The sequence below is a fragment of the Tursiops truncatus genome, chromosome 1 (genome assembly GCF_011762595.2).
Source record: "Tursiops truncatus isolate mTurTru1 chromosome 1, mTurTru1.mat.Y, whole genome shotgun sequence".
In the NCBI taxonomy this organism is placed as follows: Eukaryota; Metazoa; Chordata; class Mammalia; order Artiodactyla; family Delphinidae; genus Tursiops; species Tursiops truncatus.
The window spans coordinates 145,446,327-145,459,759 of NC_047034.1; the positions used below are offsets into that span (position 1 = coordinate 145,446,327).

Sequence of the window (13,433 nt, forward strand, 5' to 3'; positions counted from 1 at the left end):
GTCCATAAGATCCTGCAAGATCTGCCCCTAGGGCTTCCCTGGTGGCGCAGTGGTTGAGAATCTGCCTACCAATGCAGGGGACACGGGTTCGAGCCCTGGTCTGGGAAAATCCCATATGCCGCGGAGCAACTGGGCCCGTGAGCCACAATTACTGAGCCTGCGCATCTGGGAAAATCCCATATGCCGCGGAGCAACTGGGCCCGTGAGCCACAATTACTGAGCCTGCGCATCTGGAGCCTGTGCTCCGCAACAAGAGAGGCCACAATAGTGAGAGGCCCGCACACAGCGATGAAGAGTGGCCCCCACTTGCCACAACTAGAGAAAGCCCTCGCACAGAAACGAAGACCCAACACAACCATAAATAAATAAAATTTAAGAAAAAAAAAAAAAGATCTGCCCCTGATGCTTGTCTGACCTCATTTTCTACCGCTCTCCTCTTGCTCTTCAGGTCCAGCCACAGCAGGTCTTCCAGGTCACTCCTTCCGCTTGGCCACTTGCACAGCTCACTCCCTCACTGCCTCCCAATCTCTAACCAAAGGTCCCCTTATCACAGAGGCACTCCCTGTCCCCTTATCATGTTTCAGTTTTCCTCATAATATTTATCATCTCCTGACATTTTATATGTTATTGTTGTCCTCCCACTCGAGTATAAGCTGCAGGAAAACAGTTGGCAGATAAAACACAGGACACCCAGTTAAAAGTAATTTCAGGTAAAATAGAATTAACTTTTAAAAGTATGAAGATGTCCCAGACGTTGCATGGGATATACTTATACCAAAAAGATATTCGTTGTTTACCTGAAATGCAAACGTTACTGAGTGTCCTGTATTTTTATTTGCTAAATTGGGCAACCCTATGCAGGAAGGCAGGGATAGTGGTTATCTTGTTTATTGCTCAATCCTCAGCGGTAGAACTGCTCCTGGCATATGGTAATTTCTCAGTAAATATTTACGGAATGAATGAATGAACGTGTTCAACCGGGTCATTAATCTGTAACAGGCCTAAACCTTTAATAAACAGCATGAGAGTCAGAGGGTTGGAGCCTCTAGGCTGGGTTAGTGACAACTGGGGGGGGGGCCCGGCGGCTGATGAACTTCCCAAGCAGGTCGAGCAGCTGGATGCTTTGCCTGGCCCAACCCTGCTCCTCAAGAAACGAAACTCGCCCTTGTCAGGTGAGCTACAGGTCCCAGACCCTCCTGGGGGCGGGGCCTCCTCGACTGGCAGGTGGGACCTGTCCTCGCTTGAGCCTGCATCCTTTAACACCCCGCCTCCCCATCGCCCCCTCGCATGACGTTACCAGACGGGCGGCCAATGGGAGCGCGCCTTACTGGCAGGCGGTGTCGGCGGTTGCTGCCAAAGGGAAGTGAGTTGGGGCTGGAGCGATGGCCCGGGTCTGGAGCCCGCGGCCGCCGCCGCCGCCGCCGCCGCCACCAGCGAGTCGGGAGCAGGGGCGGCCGCAGCCGGAGCGGGGGCCGGAGTCGCGGCTGCAGTGGAGGCGGCGCGTGTGAGTTGCCGAGAGTCGCCCGTGCCGGAACACCTCGAACTCTGGGTGGGAGCGCTTCAGGTGGGCTGAGCCGCCGTCGCCCCTCCTCACCGCGCCCCCAGGCCCAGACAGCAGGGCTGGGGTCTCCCGAGGCGCGGGACTGGCTCCTCTCAGGCCAAGCCCTCCAGGCCGGGCTCTGGGTCTTCCTCGGCCTCTGGCTTCCTTCAAACTCAGGCCAGAGGCCGGAGGACGGTGATCATCTCAGACTCAGGCATTTTCTCTGTCGGGGTTGTAGCGGCTGGGAGCCCCCTCCTGCCGCCAGCTAGGGAGGGAACAGCGCCTTCCCAGCGTCTCGCTCTGCATCTCCCCCACTCCTCCCATTGAAGAACAAGTTTCTTTTTTTCTCTGCATTGGAAATTCTACCCCGGAAGTCCAAAACACCCATCTGTGTCCTTCCCCAGCTCCTGGAGCACCCTTAGAAATAACTATATACTGACCAGGTCTGAGAGTCTCTTGATTTGACTTTTTATTCTCTTTGGGAGACAAAGGTTCCCCCCTCCTCCACGTCCAACACCCCCTTCGGTAACTGACAGTGCATGCCTAGGGCTTTATCCATTTGGATCACCAGCTCCCTGGCCATCTTTATGTGACTTCCCCTACCCATCTGAGTTACGGTTTCCTCTGGGCTCCAATCTCCAGCCCCCAGCGGATCTGGTCAGTCCCACTCCTGGGTGGGACTGACCAGAGGGGCTCTGGCCCAGGATTCCTCACCCTGGAAGGCGGCTCCAAGGCCTCGAGAGAACTGGGCGTCGGGTACGAACCTGGCAGCTCAGGAGTGGGTGCTCCACTTACCCCACACAAGAAGATGAAAAAGCGCAAAGAGCTCAATGCACTGATCGGCTTGGCTGGGGACAGCCGGAGAAAGAAGCCCAAGAAAGGCTCAGGCCACCGCCTGCTTCGCACGGAGCCTCCTGACTCAGACTCTGAGTCCAGCTCAGAGGAGGAAGAGGAATTTGGTGTAGCTGGAAATCGCTCTCGCTTTGTCAAGTGAGTAATGCAGTACTCAGGGGTGGGATGGGGAAAAGGCATCTCCTTGCACTACCAAGGAGGCAAATTAAAGGGAAGGAGAAGGGAGTTCTTAGGAAGAAAAAAGTGTGTAGACCTTGGAAGGCACAGAGGGAGGAAGAATGTTAGGGAGAAGATGAGTTCAGTTTCTGGATGAAGGATAAATTAGAGATCTATCTCTGAGTATACAAAGAAGAGCTCTGAATCTAGGGTGGAAGGGTGGACTTGGGGAATGTGCTAAGAGCCCAGAGAGACCAAGGCGGGAGTAGCAAAGAAGCTAAGAATAGGGAACAAAGAACAGAGAAATTTGGGGGACTAGACCTTTTGTTAAGTATAGGAGAGACAGGGACCTTAGGACTGCAGGTTTTTTTGTTAGGTTGGTTGGATTTTTTTGGTGGTTGGTTTTGGGGGGGGTTGTTGTTGAGGGTTTTTTTGTTTCTGTTTTTTTTTGCACTCTTGATGGGTCTGAATCTTGGTGATGGGGGAATATGGTGAGGGACATTCTGTAAAAAGCATGAGTCTTGAGAGAAATGACAGGTGGGAAACAAAAAGAAGAAGCAGGTTTTCTCAAACCACTTTTAGATGGTGCAGTCACTAGACAAATCCAGTAGTGAGCACAAAGACATTGCGAATTGGGGGTTACGGTAGGAAAGGGCTGAAGGGAACCTTGAAGGTGCCCTTGGACTCTCTTAAGGAGCACGTTAAAAGAATAGTATGCTGCTGAGGTTGTGGAAGCAAGAGCTAGGCAGAAGGTTGGGATGCTAAAAGAAAAGAGATTGAATCCTTTGAGGTTTGTTTAGAATGTCTGTGTCCTTTTATGTTAAAGGAAGAGATTGGTTTCTTTGCCAGGTGAGGTAGTTCAGGGTAGTCCTGGGTTTGGGCTGTGAAGGTCTGATGAAGTGGAATAGTTAACTGGAATAGTTATCCTGTTGGGTTAGTTTAGACCTTGAGTGCTGGTTGAAGTTTGGTGTGAAATCTGACCCCTTTCTATGTTTCCCTTCTTTCTGAACCAATAAGCTGGAGTGTACCAGGTGTCCACTTAAACCTACTGTCTACTTTTTTTCATTCCATTTGGAGTAAAACTCACTCAAAAGTTTATAAAGTTTCAGTAAACTGAAACGAGGTCCTCTGGAGTATGTATTTAAGAGAGAGAAATAGATAAGTGAATTACAGTACAGTGATGGAATGGCAGAGAAGCTCTGGTCTTTACACTTCCCTAACCTGAGCCAGTTTCCAAAGAAACTGATGATGAATTGAAGATGGCAGTGAGCTGCAGTGCCCGCAGGTGCTTCCTGTAGCTCACAGGAACTCCCTCTGTTTCATGTGACGTTTGAAACCTTTGTCCCCTATAGATGAACTCTTTATAGGTCATATTATTTAGACATATTCAACCTGCTGTTCAGATTTAAGTGTGTTACCCCCGTGTTCCCTGGTGAATTAACTGGTATTCATTAGAGATGATAATTGCATGGCGAAACGTGCTATTTTGAGTAAGGCTGTATTCCAATCTCTTCTGTACTCCTGGTTGAATTTGTTCTTACGATCAGGGGAGACTATTTGCGATGCTGCAGGATCTGTTACCCCCTCTGTGCTTTCGTCATCCTTGCCGCCTGCGTCGTGGCCTGTGTTGGCTTGGTGTGGATGCAAGTTGCTCTGAAGGAGGATCTGGATGCCCTCAAGGAAAAATTTAGAACAAGTAAGTGGTCACCCTTTTCAGAGTATAATTTTGGACTCTTTTTCCAGGTTCTAGGACAAAGTGAACCACACTGAATTAAGATTTTTGCTCACTCTGATGAAGCAATTATATGTTCCTGTCAGCATTTTTTTTTTTTTTTTGCGGTACGCGGGCCTCTCACTGTCGCGGCCTCTCTTGTTGCGGAGCACAAGCTCCAGACGCACAGGCTCAGCGGCCATGGCTCATGGGCCCAGCCGCTCTGCGGCATGTGGGATCTTCCCGGACCAGGGGCACGAACCGGTGTCCCGTGCATCAGCAGGCAGACTCTCAACCACCGCGCCGCCAGGGAAGCCCCTGTCAGCATTTTTAAACTCTTTCTTAGCTGTCAGCTTGAAGGCAGTAACAGTTACTCATTTCTAAATCCACAAACAAAAAACAGTGCTTATGCACCACTAGGACAAATAGCATCTGAAATAATGGTATTGCAGTCAACACGTACAGTGCAGAAGGCAAGGGCTAAGATCCAGAAGTCTAGAATCTTGGTTAATCTCCACCTGTTGCCACTTCATATTCCCCAACTATAAAGTGGCAATAGCAACACTAGGCTGTTTCCTTCCTCCTCACAGGGACATTTGAGAAAGCAAGTGGGAGTGTCTGTCAGACAGTTTCCTCCTTAATAAAAACCTATAGAAACATAGGACTGAGCAGTAATAATGATAGCCAGCATGTATGGAGCGCTTACTGTATGCCAACTCAGAAATAAATATCTGTCTCATGAGTGTTTTAAAGTTTAAGAAACTTGAAGTTGAAGAGTTTTATGTATGCAAAATTGTCAATTGTATTTTGCACATCCAAAGTACTTTTTCTGAAAGGTGTGTTTGCATGGTAGCTTCAACCTGTTTTAACCTAAAGATCTTCCTTTAGCAACACTGAGATGTTTAGTTCTAGGTTTCAAGGGTTAATTTTCTAAAACTATAAAAATTTTTTAAAAACAACAATAAAAACAATGTACAAAAAAAAAGAAAGTAAAGTTATGCCCAAAAGATGCTTTACTCAGTCTTTGTTTTAACTAACAATTAGTGCATAGCTACAATTACAATCTGAATTTTATTATAAATAATAAAATTAATTTTTAAAAAAAGTTTCTAAGCTAAGGAAGCAGTTTCAGGTTAATCAAAAATACCCTAACTTTAGCAGCTTTAACACACCAGGAAACTGACCACCAGGCTTTCTCAAAGCCATAAAGAAATCTGGCCCCAGAACTAGAATTAGAGTTGTTTCCTTACTTCCTCTCTTAAGCCATAGGAGATCACAACATCCTAGCTTTCCTTCACCCCAGCTTCTCTTTGCTGCCTGCAGTTAGTTAAGTTCCATACCTGACCTAGGGACAGCTAATCCTTAGTGAGTATGTTAATGACGTTCCTAGTGATGTTGCTTGAAAAAAATATATTGAAATACTAACTTTGGTTTTCTTCTGAGCTTCTGATTCAGGGAATGGGATTGGGTAGGCCACAGTTCTCTACCAGGATCATCCTGACCTATATGTTTTATCAATTAGTGGGATCAGAGTACAGTGTAAGAATGAGATTTGTATTTGTATTCTCCTGAATGTTGTCCTTAGCAGTATTTACAAGGTGTCTTTAAGGCCAGTGTTTTCTTGGTAAGTAGTAATCATAACTTGGAAATGAGGTTCTGAGAAGCAGTGTTTTAACTATAAATAACCACTGACGACACCTGTCTGTGCCATCATCTCTCCGTAACTAGTTGGGCCTCCTCCGTTTGTACTACAGCTTGTTTTGGTTACATATAGCAATTGTTTATTTATACATTTCAAAACATTGCTCAGTTCTGCCTTCCAGGGATTCATTTCTCTGATTGCTCTGTGCCTGTGTTTTTAGAACACCAGTGTAATTTGTACCTTAGCAGAGCTTTTCATTTTCAGGGAATTTCTTTGTTTAGAAATGCATATTTGGGCTTCCCTGGTGGCGCAGTGGTTGAGAGTCCGCCTGCCGATGCAGGGGACACGGGTTCGTGCCCCGGTCCAGGAGGATCCCACGTGCCGCGGAGCAGCTGGGCCCGTGGGCCATGGCCGCTGGGCCTGCGTGTCCGGAGCCTGTGCTCCGCAACGGGAGAGGCCGCGGCGGTGAGAGGCCCGCGTACCGGAAAAAAAAAAAAAAAAAAAGCATATTTGAAATGTATACATGTAATAGACCTGACAATCGATCAGGCAACAGATATTTATTGAGCACATGTTAATACAAATATTTATTGAGCACATGTTAATACCTGGAAATACTCTATTCAGGAAATGCCAGGAGTTGTACCCTGGACTGTGAGACCTACTTTCTATCACTGAGCAGCCTTCCCCTGGGACCCTGACTGCATTTGTCAGCCAGTTGAATGAAGCAGATTTGGAATTGTCAGTCCAGCTGCTCTGTGGGCTTTGGTTTGCTGCAATAGATACACCAGCACCTATACAGTCTAAAGCAGGACTTCCTGAAGGAGGATGGGGTAGGGCCTGGGGCATAAATCAATCCGCAGGCTGAACCATTGTGGACTACTTGGCAAGAGTTTTTTTTTGTGAAAACCATTTTCTTGGCTAAATGAGGTTAATCTTGTTAAACTTAAATAGTCTTCCTTTGAATTATGCTTCTACTTTCAATATATTTCAATAAGTTTATTTTTATTTCTTGTTTTTCAAGAGGACAGTGGAAATAAGACCACCTGCTGACCTGGTTTAAATACCTTTTTGAAAAATTCAGAGCCCCTTGTCCTTTATCTCATTATCTTCCAAGAAACTTGTGAGGAAAGGAGGCAGGATTGCTGAAATATCTGGAACAGAAAGCCAAGCAGATAGGCTTGGTATTTTTCCCTTGAGGCCAAGGAGTAACTTGATCCTTAAGCTTGAAGTGCTGGCTGGCCTGAAACTCTCAGCTTAGTATTCTTCTTCTAGAAGCAGGTACTCCAGAAGACCTCCACAGTTATTATAAAGAAGATTCTATTCCCAAGCAATCTTCCCTATCGCTCAAGGCTAAAGTGAGGGGAAAGAATTTGGAAGAAAAGGACAGTATTGATAAATCAGACATCTTCATTGCTGGTCATACAGGGAGAGTAGCAGTTTGGTCATTCAGTGCAGAACTTAAAAATGGTCTTGTTAGGCTATAAGCATCTGTGACAGCTGAAGTATACTAGAAAGAGTATTGGTCTTAGAAGCACAAGGTTTGACTGTCGAATCCTGACTTGCTCATCACTAGCTATGAAACATAGGCAAGTCACTTATTCTTTCTGAGCCTCATTTTCCCATCCATAATATGTAAAGATGTATTTGTTTTACAAAAGCACTTTGGGCATTCCTCTGTCATAACATCTGTCACACTGTATAGTAATTCTGGGGCGACGCCTTGCTCCCCACTAGACTGAGAGCTTCAGGGTCTTTTGTATGCACTAGTGCCAAGTACAGGGCCGGGCACATAGTAGGGGCTTGATCACAAGATGAGTAATTACATAAAAGTTTATTGCAAATTATAAAGATGTATAATTATAAAGTATTGTTGTTGGCATTATATGTTGTATCTAAAGGGTGTAGGCAAAAATCTCCATTTCCTGATCAGGAAAAGAGCTAAGTAAGTTCTTTTGAGTATGACTATACTAAATTTTAAATAAGTTGCTTTCCATGTTGAAAGAACATGAATTAGTAATCATAAGTTGTTTGTTTACTATACTTCATTCCCTTATGTAATCAGAGTGCCTTTACTTGTCTTATCTCTCCTAGAAAACCCCAAATCAGATCATGAATATAATCCCCTCTTAGCTCATACAATCCTCAGGATCCAGAGTGTTTTCAGGGCTTGTCAGACTCACATGTTTATTAGTTAATAATTTTAATCCAAGTTATTTATGTGTTTGTCCTTACTTCCTCCTCTACTTAATTCATACAGACTGCAGGAAAAAAAGAGACTCTCCCCCAGCCTTAGGATGTTTTACCACCAGAGAATGGCAGACGTGTGTGGGATAAGTTTTTCTTTATAACCTAACTGGATATGTATACGAAATTCAGTTGGGTGCTATAAGTGCTACATTAATTTCGACTGGTAAAATATTCCTACCATATGAGATGAATGTATTCCTGCAAACTGTGTGTAAATCAAATGTTACATTAAAAGCACTTAGCCAAGTCTACTACTTTTAAAGAAATCCTTCACATATTTTTGAAAAGTGAATAAAAATATCTAATTTCTTTTAATAGTTCTGAATTTTCAGGTAGTGGGTTTGCTTACAGTGAGGATACCACCGCCACCCCCTGATTTTTGGGGGGATTTTTTTGTTGTCGAATTTATTTATTTGTTGAGTTTTCTTTGTTTAACTTAATAGGATAACATTAACTCCATTTCATACCATACAGTCATTTCACTGGATAGGCATTTGCATGCTTCTGTGTACGTGGGACTGTGCTGGGCCCTGGGAATACAGGACCCAATAAGACCTGTCCTCAGGCAGCTCTCTGTCAGTCTGATGGAGGGGACAGACAAGTAAATAAGTATAGCACAGTGTGTTCAGTGCTCAGTAGAGTTTGGAGTGGTCAAGAGGTAACGGTGGTCCAAGGTGGGGGCCAGCTCTTTGTGCTGAATCTTGAAAGGAATTAACTAGGCTAAGGTGGCAGAAATGAAGAAGGGGCAAGCCAAGGGCATCTAGGCAGAGAGAATAGTGTGTGCAGTCACTGAGGCTTAAAGAGGTTGGTGTGTCAGGAAAATCAGCTTGGCTAGAAAGTAGATTGAAGTGGTAGCTAAAGTGATGAGAAATATGGTTGGGAGGTAAGCAAAGGCCAGATTTATTTAGTCTCTAATACTTACTGAGTGCCTGAAGTGTGCCAGGTATATTCTAAATGCCAACTATACAGAAATGAACAAAAAAAGTCTGGGAACTTACACTTTAGTAAATTATTTTTTATCTGTCCATTATGCCACTTTTTGGTTTTAAAGAAAGCATATGACAACTAATCAGGCAGTCTGTGGCTTTAAAAGAAAGACATAGGTTTTATCCTAGAGGACCAACCACTATCAATCAGTATTTTATTTTCCATGAAAAGGAAAGGATACTCTAAAGAAAGAAGAGAAAGCACTCTTTCAGGCCTCTACCTGCAGGCTGGCAAATCTCTAAACCATCCATGAGATGTTGTTTCCCAAAAGAAAGGCCAGATAATACCCTATACTTCACCTAACATTTTCCTTTATCTTCTGTTTCACTTTGAGCTTTTGGGTTGATTTAAGAAAACACTATTTGCTGTTTATGAAAAAGATTTAAATATCTTCGCTCTCATAACAGTACTTGAAAGGTGGCAAGAATCTATCTTGCGTTTGACCAATTTGAGATAGAAAAAAAATAGATTTAAACATTTAGAGATATAACTTAGGATGTCACCTTGAGCATTAATGGAGTAAGGTTTATAAATCTTCATTGACCAGTCAGAAAGCTTCTTAATTGAGCAGGTCAGTACTTAACATTTATTTATCACGTATTGTATGCCTGGCCAGCTGTGTGTAGTGCTTTACAGCCATTCTTTCACTTAAAATATACTTCACAGGATGGTTAGAATTATCACTGTATTACAGGTGAAGAAACTAAGCTCAAAAAATTTGAGTAGTTTGCTCAAAATCCCAGTAAGTTACAGAGTTGAAATTCAAATCGAACTCTCTGCTGATGTTGTTGGTTATCATTTTTAGCCACCTGACTTTAAGAAGTTGTATTGCCAGTAGTGAAATAGCCCCAGTTAAATGGAGCTTTAGTGTTAGAGATATACATTTACGTAAATAAAAGAATAGTGGAGTTGATAGATACGAATTGTCATTATCCTCCCAGAATTAACTTTCACTAATCTGTCTTTCCTGCTGTAGGATCATTTTTTCATCTTGGAGCCATGAGGGAACTTTATGGCTATTTATTATTGTTCTTATTTTTGCTTTCAGTGGAATCTAATCAGAAAAGCTCATTCCAGGAAATTCCCAAACTTAACGAAGAACTACTCAGCAAACAAAAACAACTTGAGAAGATTGAATCTGGAGAGCTGGGATTGAACAAAGTCTGGATAAACATCACAGAAATGAATAAGCAGGTAGCAAAAGTGTGATTCTATTTCTGTGTAAGCTATGAATATTTCATTTTGTCTGTTCAGTATGTATCTGTAAGTATAGGGAACTCACTTCAGATTGTTTTACTTTTTGAAATGGTGCTTTGCATACTGTGATCCCAACACATTAAAGTCAGGTAAAATAGGTAATAGTTATGCATTTACCCAATATTTAAAATGTTAACCCTTTCTGCAGAGGAACAGAGTTTTACCAAGTAGAACAGTTTAGAGGAAGTTAGAAATTCTTGAATCAACTTTTCCTAAGGAACAGTGTAGGTATTAAATTTAAGAACAGTGTCGTTGGGCTTCCCTGGTGGCGCAGTGCTTGAGAGTCCGCCTGCCGATGCAGGGGACATGGGTTCGTGCCCCGGTCCGGGAGGATCCCACATGCCGCGGAGCGGCTGGGCCCGTGAGCCATGGCTGCTGAGCCTGCATGTCCGGAGCCTGAGCTCCGCAACGGGAGAGGCCACAACAGTGAGAGGCCCGCGTACCGCAAAAAAAAAAAAAAAGAAAAAAAAAAACAGTGTTGTCTAACGCCCAAGAAAATTGTTTTTATTAGGTAGTGAGAGCTTATTTTGTTTAATATAGTTTACAAACTTACAGCCTTGGGGTGTAGTGCTATATGCTGTACTAAAAACTTACCAGCAGCTAATGGTAAGTATTATTCTAGAATAGCATTGGAGGAAATGGCAGAGTTGGTTAAATACCTTGACCAGGCAAGAAGGACTAGAGCCAAAACTTTTCCAGCCCCTAAATTGGCCAGATCTCACATTCATTCCGAAAGAGAGACTCTGCCAGAGGAAAAGGGCGTATTCAGAAGATGTTGATGCAGCATTGTCAGGATTCAGCAGTCAAACCTTGTGCTTATACGAATAAGGTGCTGCAGTTGCCACTTGGTAACTATAGCCCCTGTTCTCAGTTTCTGTGGCTTAGTTAAGAAAGACGTGTGCGTCGAGAAGAAAACTCAAGTGCCAAGTGAATGGTACACCCACAAAGTGCTTAAAAATAGTTTTGTCATCCCTGTCGGGGCTAAGAGGATATTCTATTCTCAGAGTGGAGTCACAAAGTTCAGAATCAGCCAGGGCAGAGAGCACCATGCTAGAATGAAGTGCTTGCTGTTGTTTTTGAAGCTACCCCCTCCTTTCAGCAGTAGTTTGGGAGTGGGGCGGTTCAGCACTTGCGACCAGAGATCAGTGGCCTGGGGCAGAAGCTTTCAAACTTTTTCCTGGAACCCACAGTAAGAAATATTTTCCATCATTACCCGGTAAACACATGCATACGTGCATGTGACTGAAATAAAAGTTTCTGAAAACAGTCACTTGTCCTTAATATTATGCTGCCTTATGATATTTTATTATTTTTTATTCAGTTCTCTTTCATTTTTAAAAAGTATTCGTGAAATAATTGATGGGTTGCAGCACCTAGTATTTACTAGTTATCATTTAGCCTTGGACTCTGAGTTATAAGGGAAAAGCAGGTATTCACTCCGTTTTTACAAGAAAAATAGGATAAACTGTGGTCTTGCTTGTATTCACAGAGCACATGAGCAGTTTGTCCAGAGAGTACCTCAGGTGAAAGTAAACCATCATGAAGCACTGAGAGACAGTTAGCATCTCTCTCTGGGGCAAACTGTGGGCTCTTTATAGTAGCCAGTCGTGGAGTTTACCGTTCTGAGGCATCTAATTACACCAGAAGGTTGTATATTGTGTTCTGAGCTTTGCGCACAGACTGATGATGATGGTAACTGCCACTCATTAAATGCCTTCTTTATGCAGGCCCCTATTAGATGTACTACATATGAGATCTCCTTTCTCCTTTTTCGCTTCTATAACTCTGTGAAGTAGGAGGTGCTATCTCCATTTCATAGATTAAAAAACTAAGGCTCAATGAGGTTAAGTAGTTTGACCAAGGTCAACAGCTGTGTAGCAGTTCTAACAAAATATTCAAGTTGTAGGAACCTGTTTTCTTTCCAGTTTTCTACTCTGCCTTCCATCTTTATAACCTCTAAAGGACACAGTAGGTGCTTAGTAGATAAAGCTGAAAGGATGTGAAGTCGAGTCCCTGTCAGGGCTCATAATCATTCATCATTGATGATTGTCTGTTTTAGTAACTTTTTTACTTACTATTTAAAGAGCACTTAATTTTAACCCCAAAGCAGCATTTCAGGCTTTATAGTGTAAAATGGTCTAATAAAATGGTCTACAGTAGCTATTTTTAATTTCACTAATGAAAAGTCATGTAATATGCATGAAAGTCATGACTCATCTTTTGGCTGGAATGTGGGGGATTTTTCCTTAATGGTTTGTACCTAATTCAACTTTTTAGACTCTTTGAATTGCAATGTGTGACTTTAGAGATAAGTTCTATAACACTTGAATCCATTCTGACATGCTATGCTAGAATGTGTCTGTCAGAGACCAAAGCAGTCCCAGATATCAATAATGGGAGAGTGCCCCTTGTCTCTCTATTCTAGTTAAACATGTAGCTTTGCTGTAGTTTTCCACAGATTTGGGCATTATTCCACCCAAGAGAGGAATGCTGAAAAATGGAATCCAGCTTTGCAGTTTCTGGGACTGTAGCTGGGTCCTACTGACAGTGTGTGGTCCAGGTCTTATAAGTGAGTAAGAAGTCCTAAGTGTTGCCTGGTAATTGGAGCACTAGTGGTCAGCTCTCCAGAGCATACTCTTTCTGTGAGGCAGCTGATACCCTAGGCCTAGAGCGTTTGGGGCATGGGGAGAAGTGGAACAGCACCTCACCTTACATTGCCTCGGCTTCCAGGCTGCTCCTCTGGTTTTGGGTGAAATGATAGCTGTCAACCAGCCACACTGGCCATTCGTGAAGCCATTACCATTCTTGAGGTACCTGTGACTAGCATCTGGCTCTGCCGCAGCCTCAGGATAGAGCCGTACCTGGGAGAGTAGTTTCTACCCAGATTGTTCCACATAGAACACAACTTGTTGTCCCTTTAAGCTCTGGCCAGTTGTCAGTGCAAGGAGTTGTTCCCTCAGGTGAAAAAAAGGGAACCACACAATTGACAGGTCATTTGGAATAATCATATCCTTGCCCATCAAGTTGGTGTAGAGCCA

At 43.6% G+C, this 13,433-nt stretch overlaps 1 protein-coding gene across 3 annotated transcripts in view; it reads left to right on the forward strand.

The window, feature by feature from the left end:
• Positions 1–1,345: 1,345 nt before the first annotated feature.
• The window catches only part of EFCAB14 (EF-hand calcium binding domain 14), a 37,547-nt gene continuing 25,459 nt past the window's right edge, over positions 1,346–13,433 (forward strand). The window contains exons 1-3 of one of the 3 annotated variants that reach the window (XM_019937851.3): positions 1,346–2,530; positions 4,096–4,244; positions 10,187–10,332. In XM_019937851.3, coding sequence (XP_019793410.1) covers positions 2,349–2,530; positions 4,096–4,244; positions 10,187–10,332 — 477 coding nt within the window. In that variant the 5' untranslated portion in view covers positions 1,346–2,348. The remainder of the gene's footprint in view (positions 2,531–4,095; positions 4,245–10,186; positions 10,333–13,433) is intronic. The other 2 variants (XM_019937850.3, XM_019937852.3) reach the window with 2 other exon arrangements.